The sequence below is a fragment of the Gymnoscopelus microlampas genome (assembly GCF_963454915.1).
Source record: "Gymnoscopelus microlampas genome assembly, chromosome: 5".
Lineage (NCBI taxonomy): Eukaryota > Metazoa > Chordata > Actinopteri > Myctophiformes > Myctophidae > Gymnoscopelus > Gymnoscopelus microlampas.
The window spans coordinates 54719007-54737834 of NC_139942.1; the positions used below are offsets into that span (position 1 = coordinate 54719007).

Consider the following 18828-nt stretch of genomic DNA (forward strand, 5'->3'; position numbering starts at 1 on the left):
TCTACAAGCTCACAACGCCTCGCGTTGTGAGCTTGTAGATCTGCTATTTTCACTATTTGCCTCCTTCTTATATTATTTGACAATTTGGCCAATGTCTGACCAGTTTTTATAATATAGTTTGTTGATTACTCTGATGCAGTAATGGTCTTTTTCTATTCTTTCTTTTTGAGGTATTAAAAAGGTCCTTCAATTATCTCTTTACTGTCATCTGGGGACCCCCACAAAATCATGTGGGAACCCCCCTGGGGGTCCTGAGAACCACTGGGCTAGTCACTACTAGTGAGGCTGCGTACAACGTTCTGTCTGACTCGTGTTTTCAGAATAACAGAACAATAACGCGTTCATCAGTTCATTTCATTTGGTCTCATAACTCAGTTACATATGGGACACAATGACTATCCTATAAAACAATAAATCTAACATAACTCAACTGTACGGCCATAACAAAGACACTATGAAGGACATAGAAAACATACCGGTACAGTAATTCACATCGTGAGCCAATCGTTCACTCATTGTCCAGATTATGTGCATGTTTTTCCATAACAAACGCATGAATTTAAATCACTTGAAAACAATCGATCACCCTCATGAGGCAAGCCATATGGTGGACGGTATAGGATATCACGTGAACCGAAAAAAATCACTCCCTTCGCGCTCCCTTCTCGCTCCCTTCGCGCATCTCAGCCAATCACAGCAATTATTGTGGCCGGGGTTTTGAGGACAACTGGTTTGGGAATCGCATAACACGCAAGAGTACATGCAACATTATTATTTTATCTAGCACACAGTCCGCACGTTCCCATCTCATGGGGGTGACTGTTTGCTAGCATGATGATGTTGATGGAGATGATGATGGTGATGATGGTGATGGACATCATCTCCAGAAGCAGCACTTGGCATTGTGGGTAGTGTAGTGTTGTCACTGTCTGTGTGGTTCATGTTGTGATCATGGTGATGATGCACATCATCTCCAGGAGCATTGGTTTGCAGTGTTGTTGTAGTGTGTACTGTAGTGTCACTGTCTGTGTGTTTGGTTTGCAGTGTTGTAGTGTGTACTACTGTAGTGTTGTCACTGTCTGTGTGGTTCATGTTGTCTTGTTTTAATTCCTCTACGGTTTCTCTCCTCCCGCCAGCAACAGCGATGGAAGAATTGGCACGCTCCTACAGGAGAGAGCAAACACATGAAAAATGTAACGATAATGAATTATTATCATTTTGTCGTTGTATATCCGTTGTATGACAACGTATAAAATAGGGCTTAAATGGTTAATCAGACCAATCGATTTAGTAATGGATATAATAATCACAAAGAGGATAATCGATAGTTGCCGTGCTAATATAGCCTACTGTTGGTCTCATAACCATCAGACTGAAGAACCGTTGATCAAGATCAGATCGAATAGGTGATGAGTTAGTGTGGAAGTGTCCTTGAGCAAGACGCTGAACCCCTAATTGCTCCTGATGAGCAGGTTGGTGCCTTGCGTGGTTTCCTCCTCCATCGGTGTATGAATGCTATGATTGTATGTGAATGTGAGAGGTGAGGACGCTGGCGTCGACTGTTCGCCGCTTCACCTCCCCAACGTATGACTGAATGAACCATTGTAAAGTGATGTGAGTACTTAGAAAAGCACTATAAAAATGCAATTCATTATTATCGTCATTATATACAAGTAGGTCCTTGTGACTGTGAGTATTTATTTGTACATTCCTGTGTCCCAATGTGTGTGTGTGTGTGTGTGTGTGTGTGTACTCACGGAGCAGTTGCAGATGTCTTTAAGGTAGGTGGCTCTGATGGCAGCCTCTATGTAGGGGTAATGTAGAAAACTGTATGGCAGAACAATGTGGAAGGTCAGCAGACCACACCTAGAGAGAGAGAGAGAGAGAGAGAGAGAGAGAGAGAGAGAGAGAGAGAGAGAGAGAGAGAGAGAGAGAGAGAGAGAGAGAGAGAGAGAGAGAGAGAGAGAGAGAGAGAGAGAGAGAGAGTAATATTGATATATATATATAGACACAGAAGTACTACTAACAAACATTTGAGCTTTCGATTGCCTTTTGATTGCCTTTCAATAAAACTACATTTGACAGACATCACCTACATGTTACTGATTATAGATAATTTTATAGTTTTTGTAATCAGTTCATTATTTCCTGCGTAATCGATGAATAAAACTGACGCGCGTAATTTGGAGAGCATAGCGTGCACAAATTGTCTTCTTTGAATAGACTATATAAACACAATTGACACTCTCACTTCTGCTGATTATAAGAACATTAGAATCACAGTAATCTCTCAAGAACAGATCCATCGTTGCGCTTGGATCTGTCGGTAGCCGTGTTGACAACCCGTGCACATTGGTGTGGCGTGGGCGTGCCTTCAGATCACGAAAGCAGGCCGCGCTTTACCCAATCAAGTGTAGTGGGCGGGATTTACGTGTGTGCGAATCGTTTCCCACCGGAAACAAACCGAAACTCATTTAACAATAGCGTCCTCGGAGCAGACAAAACCACAGAAAGTTAGTAACATTTTTACTTGTTCTTTCGTCATAGAAACAAGTGGGCTTATAACCAAAACCATCCATGTTCTTTGGGAGAAGTGGTGTTAGTGTTCCGTGTAGAAATATTGTTAGTGGGAATGAAAACATAGTCGCACCACCGGAAGTGAAAGGCTCAAGGCAGACCAAAACCCCGGTTTCCCTGAGCACGGGTCGCCCGTTCAGCTCCGCCCAGAGCTGAACCTTTTTATTTGACGATGGATTCCCAGATTGGAATCACAGAGATTAGTTGAGATTTAGGAGAGAAGGAGCCTTTGAATGTTGTGCGCCCCAGTGCGCCCCGGCACGCTCTACTAAACAAATTTGTCATAGCGGGGGATTTTAGAATCCGCTATGCACTTTCTCAATTGGTTGTGGACAAAATAGCAATTTATGTAACAACACGCCCAGGTCCACACCTCCAGGCTCAAATAACGGAATCGGCATAATGAATAGCGGGTATAGCGGCCGCAAAAAATACCATTTAGGGCAGGGCCAGAATAGAGCCCCAAAGTGTCCTGGTTTCCTGTACCTGTCGTACACCAGGAAGTCATCTTTGTCTCCGTCCAGGAGCTCCCACACGTCCTCCTGCAGTGGGGCCTGCTGGTAGACGGGTACAGCAGGGGGCGCTCTTCTCTTCAGCTCCCAGTACATGGCCCTGGACAGAGCCGCCCGCTCGTTGACGATCATGAAGGACACGGCCGTCAGGTTGCTGCGCTGCAGCTTGACCCCAAGGTCCCCAATTCTACAGAGAGAGAGAGAGAGAGAGAGAGAGAGAGAGAGAGAGAGACACAATGTGAGTATTGAGATCATCAAGCCCTAGTTTACGTTTTCAAAAATAGTTAAAATAGCTGATTGTGAACATGTAGATCTGCTACATCTGGGCGGGGTGATTGAAAACAAATGTAAACATTTAGAAATGTATAAATTACCTTTTTAATGCCAAATTAATATGTATTTGGCTGAGGACCCCCATCTGAAAAGCTGTTGTGCCAGGAACTCCCATCCAAATTGTGTATTTGTATATCATTTTCAAAAATATTCAAAAATGTTCAAGACCTTTGGAAAATAGCCCATATATATATATAGGTTTAAAGTGGTTAAACAGATTTGAATGCTATATTAACTCATTTTGCTGGGGACCCCCTGGAACGCCCTCAAGGACCCCTGGGGGTCCCCAGACAGAAATACATTATTACATTATAAAACATACATTAACCACTTTAGTCCTATTCTATACCTATAGGCTATTTGAAAATAGCAGATCTACAAGCTAAGCGTTGTTAGCTTGTAGATCTGCTATTTTCAAACATTTTAGCACTTTTGCTTTTGGTACTTTAAGTACATTTTGATACCAATACTTTTTACTTTTACTTTCAAATAAATGTTGAATTCCGGACTTTTACTTGTAACAGAGTACATTGCAGTATTGATACTTTTACTTGAGCAAAATATTTGAGTACTTTTTCCATCATTGATCACACCCCAAAGTAGCTCAAGACATTTCACCAAAAGTTCCAAAACGAGTGAACTCTTCCTTCTAGGACGCACAATAGCCTCTCAGAGTATCTGGGCAGTGAATGGGCGATAGATAAATCACTGGGAATTGCGGCTGGTTGATGTGTATAAATAGCACCACGGTCTGTAGCCATACAAAATCAATGTACTGTACTTGGCAGAGGATGATATTCGTCCCATCAGTCGATAAAGTGATGAATCTATTTTGACGATGGAAATAAATAAATAAATTCACCATTTCAACATTCAACCATATATAATGCTGCTGTTCATCTCATCTCTTACTTGGAGGCCTGGGTGAGACAGAAGCGTCAGCTGGCCTTCAGCAGGGCCACCACAACTACATTTCCCAGAAGCTCCGGCATGGGCGCCTTTCCCTCTACCTGCCAGTAGGGGGCAGGCTTACAGATCCTGGACGGGTCATTGTCCCCTTCCACCAGCAGAGAGGCTGAGGAGGAGGAGGAGGAGGAGGAGGAGGCCCACAGCAGAGCAGTCAGCCACAGAGACCACATTGTCTCTGTCTAGCCTCTCTAGACACACCTGCAGAAACAGAGGATGTTATCATGTTATTATTATGTTATAAAAATAGCAGATATACAAGCTCATAGTGCGGCACCGAGTGCCGCACTATGAGCTTGTATATCTGCTATTTTTCTTTTAATCGTGAAAATGTGTGCAAATCTTTTAATATACATATTTTTAAAGCGAAACATTTTTAACTCAAAGCTTTGCTTCTGGGGGTCCCTGGAACAACATGTTTTGAGATGGGGGTCCGCGGCCAAATACATATCATTTTGGGTGGTCCTTGACATGAAAAAGTTTGAGCACCACTGATTATAGCAACATAAGTTTAGGATTTAGAAGACATTTGTAGAATCCCCCAGAAGCAAAGATTTGAGTTACAAATGTTTGCTTTAAAAATGTATACATTCAAAGATTTCCACACATTTTCATGATTTTTTCAAAAAAATTGCAGATCTACAAGCTCGTAATGTGGCACAGTATGAGCTTGTAGATCTGCTATTTTTGAATAACCAAATAAATATAAAATGAAACGGTCTTAAGTAAATACAAATGGGTTGGTATTTAAGATAGTCAAAGGGGCAGTGCCCTCAATACCCTCAATAGTATATCCTCATATTTATATACCTGACTACTCCTAAGTCATTGACACACATGCAGCCAGCCAGCCACAACACTAGAGGGAGCAACAACAACTTTTTGTAATGCTATGTTGATGAATTGAATACATAGGACTGATTGATTGATTGATTGATGTACTTTATTTAGTAAGACATGAGAACAGTACATAACAGTACATGGAAGTACAAATTCGCAATACAAGGTCTACTAATGGAACAAGTCCCCAGGATCTTTTTTTGGGTTATCCTTTAAGCCTTAATGTCTTACTGTACAGCGTGCTGTTTTCAGGACAGATACTATTCAATCAATCAATATAATGAGGGAGATTTACAGAGATGTGTAAATAATCAGGTGTTGTGGATGTTATCAGCAGCAGTGGTGAGTTAATTAAAGACACAGTACCTCTGTTCACTGAACCACATGGTAAATAAATAGATAGATAAGAATGTCAACAGATTGACTAACAGTCATTCTCAACCGTATTACCAGTTTGATAGGCTGGTAAAATCCTCAGTGTTTATTTAACTCTGAGAGAGAGTACAAATGTCAACGTGGTTCCATTTACAATACAGACCCATAAGGTCCCCTGGGGGTCCCCGGACCCCATGTTGTGACACAGTGGACTAACAAACAAACAAACAAACAAACAAAACAAACAAACAAACAGTTTAGGACAAAATTGAGTCCTGGCTGCTAGTAATGGCAGATCAAAATCTTTCCACTGGCTCCTCTGTGCCAAACAGGCAGTCAATCGATTCCCAAATGAATTACAACGGAACTCATATTGTCTCTGTCACGTCATGTCATGTGGAACTAATCTCTCTCTCTCTCTCTGAGTGTGAGTCAGCAATGTGGAAGATATCTATGTGAGAGGATGAATGGACACAGATAGAGTGATGGAGTCACACATGGACAGATGGGAAGAGAGAGAGAAAGAAAGAGAAAGAAAGAAACAAAGAAACAAAGAAAGAAAGACAGACAAAAATAGCAGATCTACAAGCTCACAACATTTCGCAACACCAACATCCTGTATGCGTTGCCATGCGTGAGCTTGTAGATCTGTCTCTTATTTGACAACAAAGTATAATCGATTTTCAGTTCAAACAAAACTATTTCAGGGTCCAAATTATTTAAAGGGCATTTTGTTAAAACAATGACATCAAACTATCGCTGGTTGCATCACAGCCACCAGATTACTCTTCAGTAAAAGGTGTGCACTGACAAGAACAAAAAGAAAGGAAAATAATCTATTTACTTGTACAGTATATAGTCTAGTTTTTGAGAATTTTGTATTTTAATTAAATGGCCCACAAACACACAAAGCTATCATTTTGCATACACAACATGTACAGTATGTCCAGGGGGTTATATGTGTAAGAAATTAAATATGTTAAAAGCAATCCATCACTGACCTCTCAGTCTGCTGTCTGTTGTTCCTGTGACCCACATAAAGTAACACATGGATGATATGCTGTTTATAAGTGCCTTGGTTGGCTAAGACCTGCCTACAAAACACAGAGAGAGAGAGAGAGAGAGAGAGAGAGAGAGAGAGAGAGAGAGAGAGAGAGAGAGAGAGAGAGAGGGAGAGGGAGAGAAAAAGAGAGGGAGAGGGAGAGAGAGAGGGAGGGAGAGGGAGAGTAGGCGTTTTGGACTGACAAAAACATCAGTTAGTTCAATATACTGCTAAGAACAAACAATGACTCATAGGGCATCCAATATCCATGCAGCAGCAAAATATGTCTGTTATTTATAGCCTACAACAACTTTAACCGCTTAAAGGGATAGTTCACCCCAGAAAATATGTTTTTGTCGCATTCCTAAGCCAATCATTTGATGACCGGCAGCGGTTTCCGGTATAGGAGACGCAAAGGAGTCTCCTTTGCGTCTCCTACCGGAACCGCTGCCTATCGGTCCGCTGGTCATCAAATTATTGGCTTAGGAATGAGACCAAAACTAAAATGAATTGTTGTGGTCGCTGATCATCACAGTTTATAGGGCTTAAGTGGTTAAATCTTCTAGCCTCCCCCATGTGCCCTTTATCTCTCCACTGGAGATATTGACCCCATTATTGAGCAATATTTACTTTACTATGTGTTTGTTGCTGAGGCTTTGAACTATGGTAGCCCACCGCCATGTTGATGCTCTACCAAACAGACAGAAGGCCAGAATCTGTCAAAGTTTGCAGAGACAACATGATAGCCTTTGTAACCCCACAGCTAGACGAATCTATTTTCAAATGCCAATTGCCCATTAAATTGTGGGGTGAGATGGGGAATGAATGTAATTTGTAATGTTTGCAACCCCCCCCCCCCCACACACACACACTCTTTCTCTCTGAGTGATTGGGTCAAAGTACACTACAGTCCTATAAGTAAACAGTATTTACAAGTAACAATACTCTGTTACAAGTAAAAGGCCTGTGTTCAGAATGTTATTTGCATCAAAATATACTTAAAGCACCAAAAGTAAAAGTACTAAAATGTTTAAAAATAGCAGATCTACAAGCTCACAACGCGTCGCTATGCAACGTGTTGTGAGCTTGTAGATCTGCCGGATCCGGTTATTTATTGTTTTATTCTTCACACCGTTTAATTAAAGCATTCTCATGTATTGAACAGGGTTGTAAGATATAGTTTAAAGCAGCACTATGCAACTTTTTGTTTGTATGTATACAATTTAATGTAAATGTAATCTGTATGGTAGAAGAGTATGTTAATACAATAGAACTTATACAACCGGGGTGGTTGTATTGTGTCTGTATTGTGTCAAAGGTCATGACAGAATCTGACACGATTTTTTACCTGATGCTCAAGATTCATATTCAAATATGAATTCATATTCATATTTCAGCATTAGTGCAGGAAACAGGATTCAAATCCGGGTTAGAAGAGGAAAGTTACATACAGTGCAACTTTAAGAAGTCCATAAGATCTCTCTCAGACCCATATATAAAAACAACACAATAGAATTATTTAGAAATCACTTTATTTAGTCACTATGGGTGTTTTGCTGATTGTGTGTTAGGTAACTTTAGAGCTGACTGTATAGTAGGAATTAACACGTATAATCTGGTGTGCATTCCGATACAAGGAGGCAGTGCTATGCACATTACTTATCACGCCTGCTTTATAGTTGTCGTACCGGGTGTGCAAGACACACATGGACAAACAAGCATAAGTCAGGCCTTTGGTCCGCCTTGGTATTTCTGACCATCCAGTCATGGTTGATTGGGTTTATAACTGCAATGAGGCCATGGGGTCATTGAGCCAAGATTCACTCTCTACCACAGTGCTTCTCAACCCGTGCATGATTTTGAGCGGGTCCCCAGATGACAGTGAGGTGACAATTTAAGGACTTTTAATCCGTTTTTAATAGCACAAAAATTGCCAAATAACATAAGAAAGAAGCAAACTAAAATAGCCAATCTACAAGCTCACAACGCCTCACGTTGCGAGGGGTTGTGAGCTTGTAGATCTGCTATTTTCACAATATTTATCTGTGGAACCGAGTCAAACAAAATGTAATGCATCAACTCCTACAATCCAAGTGCTTGTCAGGGTGGGGGGGTCCCCAGTTCAAATATGATTAATTTGGAGAGTCCCCAGTTCAAATATGATTATTTTGGGGGGGTCCCCAGTTCAAATATGATTTATTTTGGGGGGGTCCCCAGTTCAAATATGATTATTTTGGGGGGTCCCCAGTTCAAATATGATTATTTTGGGGGGGCTCACGGCCTGAAAAGGTTGAGAAACACTGCTCTACCAGTTCCTCATTTGATTACAAACATTTATGGAGGAAATATAACCCCAGACGACACAAAATTTACAATCATTGATACCCATAAACCAAACCCACCCCCTGAATGAGCTGTACTGAAAGCAATACCTTTTCTTTTCTTACCCTGCTTTCATGTTGTTGTGAGGACCAGTGTGCTATAAAGTGAAACATTCACCATCGATTAAAGCCGTTGCGGAACAATTGCACCTGAACACAAATGAGCAACAAGTTGTGCAAATCATGCATCTATATTTTCTTCTCTATACTGTATCTTTTCATACTCATTTCGTAGCAGTCTCCTTATGCCTTATAGCTTCCCATCTCATGGGCTCATCAGGATAACTGATGCTATATAATGCAGGGTTGAGTTCCTTCAGGCCATAAGCTTATATAGGCTTATTGTCATGGTGAGGATCAGCATTAGTATATAAGCATCATCATCTCTAAATTATAACGGTGCTGCTCTAAGATTTCAAGTCAACAGACAATTGGGGGGGCGGGGGGGGTCCAAGATGAACTTTTAACCCATTCAATCCAGGAGCACATCTGTGTCACTTTAGATTTATTTGGCTATTCAAAAATAGCAGATCTACATTGAACTCTGATTGAACTCAAATCTTTGCTTCTGGGGGTCCCTGGAACAAAATATTTTGAGATGGGGGGGTCCGCGGACAAATGCATATCATTTTGGGGGTCCTTGACATGAAAAACGTTTGAGAACCACTGATATTACATACATAAGTCTTTCTTAAAAAAATAAATGTTTCTTTTTAATCTGTACTGCGGCCCACGCTATGAGCTTATATATCTGCTATTTTTTGAATAGCCAAATAAATCTTAATGGATTAAAGAAGCCAGGTCTTGCTTAGGTATTATTTGGTCCATGAATTAAGCATTAAGCACATTATTATTAATGGGTGTAACCTGTCCACCACAGAGGTGCGTCCGGCTCGGCCAAGCGTCTACTACACCAACACAATTATCCTGTGTTCAGAGGAGGGAGGGAAGCCAGGCCGGGAATGGCGATGTTTGTCACCCGTTAGCAAGGAGGAGTAGGACGTAGGTGCTAGTACGTGCTCCTCCCGGTGAGGGCTCCTCCTCACTGCACTGGCAAGTATATGGTACAAGAATAGTGGCAGCACAGAAACGTAAGGGGAGAATTCATTAAAGAACAGGGAAATTATTATGCCATTAATAATGACTAGACTGGTAGAAAATAAGGGTAACGGAACAATCAATTGCCTACTCCAACATTTATATGAATAAAATAATAAAAGGGGGAAAATTAAGCTTGTAGATCTGCTATTTTCAAACGATTTTACACATTTGAAAAGTTGCCAAACGGGAACATTCTGCAGAGCGAGTACTTTCTACTTTTGGTACTTTTTAAGTACATTTTGATATCAATACTTTTGCGGACTATTTTTACATTGCGGTATTGATACTTTTTTACTTAAAGTAAAAAAAAATGTGAGTACTTTTTCCCCACCACTAGTTCATGAGCAAACGCCGCACGCAGCCTGCCGGGTCCTCCTGGCTTCAATCAGGACAACGCCCCTATGAGTTCCTCCTCCTCGCCATTGTCCCCGCCGCCCACCACGACCACGGCGTCCCCCCCTCCTCCCGAGGGGTGACTGTTTCCCCCCCCGCCCCCGCCGCAGGTGGCCGCCATGAGGCCCAGGCCCAGCTCGGCCAGCTCCTCGCAGCTCATGTCCGTGGTGACCATGATCTTGGTCTCCAGGCGGTTGCACAGCGTCCGGTAGGAAGGCAGCGGGTAGCCCAGCTCGCGGAGGTACTCGTAGCCCTTGGTGCCCACGGCGCCGCGGATCTTGCGCGCCTTCAGCACGGTCTCGGGCGACCAGACGGCGCGGCGCGAGTGCTTGGTGAGGGAGAGCGCGCGGACCTGGTCCTCGAACAGGAAGCTCTGGAGGCCCCTCTCGATGCGGTCCAGACGGAACAGACGCTTCTTCATCTCCTCCGCCTGGTGTGTGTGTGTGGAACGAGGAGACGGAGAGAGAGAGATACTGGGTTATAATCAGGGGTGCACATAACTGGTGCGCAGGTGCGCATGCGCATCCAAAATAAAAAATGCGCACCACATCAGGCGACGCGAGGCGCTTTTGCGCACCAACAGCTGGGACAGGAATTTCCAAGCTTTTATTTTTTAGCAAAACTAAAAAATAAAAGCCTGGAGATCGAGGCTAGGAATTTACTTCCTGAAGCCACACTCACACAATCACTCTAAAGCACCCGTCGGCCCCATGTACAGCCATTAGGCACAGGGGTAGAGATATGACTCGCATCGCCTCGCATTGCCTCGCTGCGTGCACGCAGCCAGCAGCGGCTGTTAGAGGCACTCGTCACCGATGATGAACGCACCGTAATGGTGCAAAATATGCCGTGAACGTCCCAATCTGGCGGATAAAATCAGCGCAGCAGATAATCGGCGGAATTTAGAAGCAGAGCGTCCTTTTTTTCTCGCCCCCCCCCCCCCCCCCCCCCCCCGTTGACAAAACTGTCCGGTGGGCACCGTGCTGAACCACCCCCCCCCCCCCCCCCCCCCGTTGACAAAACTGTCCGGGCTGAACCCCCCCCCCCCCCCGTTGACAAAACGGGACGGGCGCCATGCGCACCAAGTCACATGTCCAGGTGCTCTTCTGCGTACCAGACCTAAAAGGTTATGTGCACCCCTGGTTATAATGTGTTTTTCACACATTAAAGACGCAAGCTTTGGGAATGCACTGCGGATTTGTAGAGTTGTGTAAGTCCCGGGAAAGACGCGCTGTGAGTGGCCAGTAGTCACTTTGAGTGTCAGTTGGGGCAAACGCAGTCCCTACAACATCATTTACTATTCTGTGCCTATCGGTACATAACTCGGACGGGGCTGAGTAGGCTCAAAAAACTTTGCAACGTTCGGCACGGCAACTCGCACGCTTTAGGTCCGGTCCGGTCCAAAACTATACTTTATCGGCGAAAAAAAGTAGTCCGCGGTTGTTTGAAAAAGTATTGTCCCAAGCGGGAGTCGAGCCCAGACTCCCAGTGGTAGTGGATTGTGAGTCTAATGATTAGCGAGGTGCGCCACTGTGGGCAGTGTGCTGAGATTGGGTATTCTGGCTGTATTAGAACGTGACGTCCTAACTCTTCTAATGTAGAGGAAAGAAGTCCCCGCGCGGGCGCCTCGCCCCGTACAAATCCGCTGTGCACCACCATATATAGCGTTAACCCATTGAGACCTGGAACTGTGTCATTTTTAGATTTGAGCTAAAAAGCATTATTTTACACTTTGGCTATTCAAAAATAGCAGATCTACAAGCTCATAGCGTGGCACCGAGTGCCGCACTATGAGCTTGTAGATCTGCTATTTTTGGAAAATTCGTGAAAATGTGTGCAAATCTTTGAAATATATATATATATTTTTAAAGCGAACATTTTTAACTCAAATCTTTGCTTCTGGGGGGGTCCCTGGAACAAAATATTTTGATGGGGGTCCACGGCCAAATACATATCATTTTGGGGGTCCTTGACATGAAAAAGATTGAGCACCACTGATACAGAAACATACGTTTTTCAGAAAACTGTTGAGATTTAGGAGACATGTAGAATCGGCTTCAGGTCTCAATGGGTTAAAGACATAGTTCAATGTTGAAAATGAGCGGTATTCCCCTTTAATGGATTAAAGATAGCAACGTGGGTCTGAAAAGGTTGGAGAAGAAGCACTGTGTTTAGAGAGAGAGAGAACAGCGCCCCCTACCTCCTTCTGCAGCCGCGCGGTGTGCTGCGTCTCCTGCTCCAGCTGCTTCTTGAGGAGCTGACACTGCGTGCAGGGCGGATGCTCCTCCCCCGCGCCTCCTCCTCCCCCCTCAGCCTGCTCCTCCTCCTCCAGCCCCGGCAGAGGGGTGCGTCTGGCGTAGCCGTGGTCCCCGAAGGTTAGCTCTCTGTCCACTAGAGGGGGCAGTGCACAACATGTCTGGTTAAATCGTGGCTTTCTTCATTTTGGATCTGTTATACATCAGTGGTTTTCAACCCTTTTCATGATGCCAAGGACCCCTAAAATTGATATACATTTGGCCGCAGACCCCAATCTGAAAATGTTTTTGTGCCAGGGACCCCCCCCCCCCCCCAGAAGCAAAGACATGAGTTAAAAATGTTCGCTTTTTTTTTCCTTAACATTTTTAGCCCACGATTTTGTAACCCTTATCTTTCACCCGGTGCCAATTTTCTAAGTGATCCTGGGCGCTACACTCCCCTCACCATTCTAGGGAGGCCAGGGCCGAGCTTATGCCTCCTTCAATGCATGAGAGCCAACTGACCTTCTTGTGCACCTGATTCGGATGCTATCAATGCATAGAATGGGAGATTATCACGTTCTATCAGACCATTGAATGGGCGAAGTAGGCGACCTACTAGCTACCCCGCGATTTATCAGACCATTCAGTGGGCGTAATCAGGAGCTACTGACCTACCGACGGAGATGACTTAAATACTTTAGTTTCGGTTTTGGTTTTGGTTGTTTCGGTTTCGGACCATGACGGAGGCGCGCAGTCTCAGGCGAGGTGGAGCCCCGCGACGGGCCACCGAAGGAGCTAAGGCGACTGAGTTGCCGTCCGGAGCGGTGCGACCCTCGCCTGTGCCTACTCAGCGCCGTTCGAGTTATGTACCGATATGGACAGAATCGTAAATATTGTTGTGGGGACTGCTCCGCCTCCGTCGGTAGGTCAGTAGCTCCTGATTACGCCCAATGAATGGTCTGACAAATCGCGGGGTAGACGGTAGCTCGCCTACTTCGCCCATTCAATGGTCTGATAGACGTGATAATCTCCCATTCAATGCATTGATAGCATTCGAAGCCGGTGTCTTGTCACCTGACAGGGGAGAGTTTCCCTGGTAGGACGTAGCGCGTGGAAGGAACACGTTATTCCAACCAGTTCCTTTCCCCTCCATCAGGCGCCCCGGCTGTCATGGGGGCGGCGTCCAGGATTACTACATGTTTTTGTGAGGGAATTAACTACCCTGAGAGACACGGGGAGAACATGCAAACTCCACACAGAAAGTAGGCCCTTTCGCCAACCCCACCTAGGGTATGGGCACTGATGACGATGAATGTTCACTTTAAAAAATAATACATATAAAAAATAAAAAATATACATATTCAAAGATATGCACACATTTTCAAGATTTTTCAAAAATAGCATATCTACTGTACAAGGTTATATCTCTGGCACTGGGCAAACACAGCCAGAAATACGTCTGGCACAGTGGTTAATCACATTAATCAATTTGGTCAATTATGAAAAACTATTAGATTTTTTTGCAACAATTCAATTGAGCCCTATTACTTGGTTGCAGTGGTTTAAAGTAACTAAGTACATTTACTCAAGTACTGTACTTAAGTACACTTTGGAAGAATGTTTACTTTACTGGAGTATTTCCCATTTGAAAACTTTAATTACTAGTTACTTTGCAGATTTAGATTATTATAACAAAACATACATTACCCACTTCAGCCCTATATATATTTCACCATTTAAAAATAGCCGATCTACAAGCTCACAATGCGTCGCATCGCGACGCATTGTGAGCTTGTAGATCGGCTATTTTCAAAAGATTTGTATCCATTATGAACTTGTGAAATGGGACATTCTGCACAATGAGTACTTTTACTGTTGGTACTTTAAAGGACAACTTTGTTTTTTTACAACTAAGGTTTATGTTTTAGATTGTAATTAAAGTAAATAAAAGATGAGTGTTAAAATGTTAATATGTACTGCTTTCTATAGTTTTAGCAATTTTCGTGATCTTTTTTACAGTGGGCGGTGGCTAAATATGTCTTTTTTTACACAATAACCTGGTGTTTTCTTTATTATTATTTACAGTAGCCTTTCTAGCCCCCAATAACTCACATCTGGCCATCAAAGACCACAGGACCTTTTTTATTGTGTAAAAAAGGCATATTTAGCCACCGGACAGAATGCCCCCGCCCACTGTAAAAAATATCGCAAAAATTGCTAAAACTATAGAAAGCAGTAAATGAAAAAAAAAATAACGCTCATCTTTTATTTACTTTAATCACAAGCTAAAAGATAAACCTTGGTTGTAAAAAACTAAAATTGTCCTTTAAGTATATTTTGATGCCAATACTTTTGTACTTTTACTCAAATAATGTTTGATCACCGGACTTTTTACTTGTAACAGAGTATTTCTACACTGCAGTATTGATACTTTTACTTAAGTAAAAGATGCGAGTATAGAGTACTTTTTCCACCACTGCTTGGTTGAATTCAAGCACAAAATAAGGGGAGGTTTTACCCGGTTCAGTTTTGAGAGGCATCATCAGGAGGTATGGAGAAGAGGTGGAGGAGGTGATGGAGGTGACTACAGGGTACGTAGGGTCTAACACTCCTTTCACATTGAAGAGGGTGGGGATGGCGTTGGGCTTCAACTTCTTCCCTCCAGAAGGCGAGCGGGCGATCTCCTCAAACTGACTCTGTTCAAAGTGGACCTGTGTGGCGGCACCACGAGGATCACACACACACACAATGTTAATACCTCAGATCTCTCTACTCACATAGATCATCTTTACTCACACAGAGTACACAAAAAGTTACACAAATAAAATGGTATGATACAGTAAATCAGGGCTCTTCAACGTTTTCAGGCCAAGGACCCCTTGGCTGAGAGCGAGATAAATAATATATATATTGTATAAAATATTTATTTTGTTCATAGATTTCATAGACAGCTTTATAGACTTGTTTCACAGCACTATCATGTTGGATTCATGTTAATGTGTATTTCCAGGCATTTAACCATGCACTTAAACAATACTTAAACCTGACCTTTCACTCTGTACTTAGTCTGCTCTTTTCCCCCCCCTATACCAAACCACTTGCAGAAAATAGCAGATCTACAAGCGCACAACGTCTCGCAGCTCGAGGCGTTGTGTATTTTTGGCTAAAGTTCTCCTCAGAATAGGGATGCTTAGGTGAAGTGGTTAATGTAAAAATCACACACAGATTTGGCGGACCCCCTGTAGTAACTCTGAGGACCCCCTAGGGGTCCCGGACCCCCTGTTGAAGACCTCTGCAGTAAATGTTGCATTTACTATATGGAGCCTTTATCCCAGGTGCTTTGCAATGTGCATTACATTCAACCATTCACACACACTGATGGCAGAGGACGCCATCGAACTGGGGTTCCAAAGTGGCCGCTCTTCTACCTCCTGCTGAGCCAATGCCGCCCTCCGTAAGACTTACAGTATCATACCATATTATCCTTGATGAAAGTGCACAGCTCTTCAAGGATATAAGATATCCGACGGTGAAAGGCTGAGATAAATTAAAGAGTCTTGATTAAGACCTGGAACGCATCTGTGTCACTTTAAATTTCTTTGGCTATTCAAAAATAGCAGATATACAAGCTCATAGCGCGGCACCGAGTGCCGCGCTATGAGCTTGTAGATCTGCTATTTTTGAAAAATCTTGAGAATTTGTTTTTTTCGTTTTTTTTTCAAAAAACTGTTAGGATTTAGAAAACATTTTTTAAGAATCGCCTCAGGTCTTAAAGGGTTTAGTCAGAGTCAACAGTGTCTCTGCAAGAAGCTATAACTGTCTATGAGAGAGAGTGTCCTCTCAGAATGTCTTGGACAGTTTATGCATTCATGGAATCAAATGGAAATGATTGTTCATTTACAGGAGCAAATAAACAATAATAAAAGCAACAACAAAATATGCTACAAATAATAATAGATTTGTGCAGGTGAGATTTGAATCAAACTGTTGTATAGGTTGAAGCTAAATAACTTATTATGCAATACCCCTTTAACATAGAGTACATACACATGACAAATAAAGAAAACAATTTAAGTCTCAAAAAAGTAAAACACAGGAGAAGAAATACAGAAACGTTTTTTTGCTTCATAAACCATAATATATAATGACAATGCATGATCACATGCATTGTTGCACACACGCGATGCGTTGTGAGCTTGTAGATCTGCTATTTTCAAATAGCCAAGGTATAAAATAGGGCTAAAGTGGTTAATGTGTGTTTTTATAATATCATAATTTATATCTGAAAAGTAACTAGTAACTAAGGTTTTCAAATAATTGTAGTGGAGTAAAAGTACAATATTTGCCTCTGAGATGTAGGGGAGTAGAAGTAAAAGTATTGGAAATTGGAAATACTCAAATAAAGTACAAATACCTCAAAATTGTACTTAAGTACAGTACATGTACTTAGTTACTTTCCACCACTGATATAGATATATATATATATATATATATATACATATATATATATATATATACACATATACATATACATATACATATACACATATACATATACATATACATATATATATATATATATATATATATATATACACACATATACATATATATATATATATATATATATATATATATATATATATATACATATACATATACATATATATATATATATATATATATATATATATATAATGGATCCATAATATATTATATAATAAGTATAATAATACATGATCATAACACCTCTCTATACATGTTTTCTCATGCCAATGAACTAAAGCCACATGTAATATAATTGAAGGTAACTTTTGTACCTGACACAGTCTGGAGTGAGGAGTTGGTACAAAGTGATCTCTCCTGCAGTTCACCATCCACTTCTTCTTCCTCACTGGATCCTTAGGGAACCTGAACAGCTGCTTCCCTATGCTGGTGGAGTTAGAGCAGTTTGGAGCCGAGCAGCCCCCCATTACAATAACTATAATAACAATAATAATACTAAGATCTAAACGCTAATGAACATTAGCTGCAAGTCTAAGCTAAAAGATCTGAGTCTACTCTAATGCATCACTTTAACCCCCCAGCTAGGGGAAGGTAATACAACTACTAACGCGAGAATAACCCAGCATTTCAACAAAGGACTCAGTCTACAGTTATATGTGTTTTCGCAATATTTAAAAAGTCAAACGAAATGACATTATTTAATCTGAAACAACGGGTTTGTTTGACTTTGTTTTTTGAGCCAAAATGGCGGCTCTTGTCCTCGACGACTGGGTTTAGTGGCGTACTCTATATATGAGCTGTCCTGGGCAGATGCCTGATCACATCATGGTTAGCCTTAGATCAAGACTATCGCACATGTATTTTATCGGTTTTGACATTTGTATATCTATGGGAGTCTTAGTGACCACTCCCCCAGCTTACACCACATGTTAACAAGGTGTTCGGTGTGTTTGTGTAATGTATTAGTCCATATTATTCATAAAGAAGTGTTTTAATCCCGTTTGTGGCCGAACGCCAATTTTCCTCCCTCGTTTACATTGAGTGTAATTCCGGCTTTCACCGGATGCGCCCCGTCACTGCCGCACATTGGGAACTCCCGACAGATTCAGCCACAGACGGGATTAAAACACGTTTTTATTGAAAAATATGGACTAATACATTACACAAACACACCGTACACCTAGTTAACATTTGGGGCAAGCGGGTAAGCACCTTATATTTTACATTTGTACATGTTTGGAGAAATACGGGCTTTACTGGTGACATTGCAGCGCAAACTGGGGGGATGGTCGCTAAGACTCGTAGATAGGAAAGTAAAAGTCCGACTCGATAAAAATCTACGATAGTCTTGATCTAAGGCTAACATCCTCATGGCACGTTTTATGTACAAATAGGATGTGAAACATAAGAATACAAACCTTTAAGCAGTCATTTTAGTTGTGGTGTAGAGTGTTATTATTTATTTTACTTTATTATTATTTTTTATTTTACTCCAGCAATGTGTAGACAGCTATAAGCCGAGATGGTCCTTCCAGTCAGGACCCCTTCCTTCCAGCATGCTGTAG

General features: G+C 42.1%; 1 protein-coding gene and 1 pseudogene across 2 annotated transcripts; both read right to left on the reverse strand.

Moving 5' to 3' along the window:
• Positions 1–776: 776 nt before the first annotated feature.
• On the reverse strand, positions 777–6631 carry LOC311045215 (selenoprotein Pb-like; annotated as a pseudogene). The gene is made up of 6 exons (XR_014602878.1): positions 6605–6631; positions 4335–4589; positions 3064–3276; positions 1758–1866; positions 1012–1164; positions 777–929 (listed from the first exon to the last, which is right to left on the reverse strand). The product of XR_014602878.1 is annotated as a selenoprotein Pb-like (transcript).
• A 3881-nt stretch (positions 6632–10512) lies between these two features.
• Positions 10513–17730, reverse strand: LOC311045216 (uncharacterized protein; the record flags this gene model as incomplete). Its single annotated transcript, XM_084057015.1, has 4 exons — positions 10513–10950; positions 12721–12911; positions 15276–15468; positions 17578–17730. 4 exons carry the CDS (start codon positions 17728–17730, stop codon positions 10513–10515), a joined length of 975 nt encoding a protein of 324 aa, XP_083913141.1.
• Between the last annotated feature and the right edge of the window lie 1098 nt (positions 17731–18828).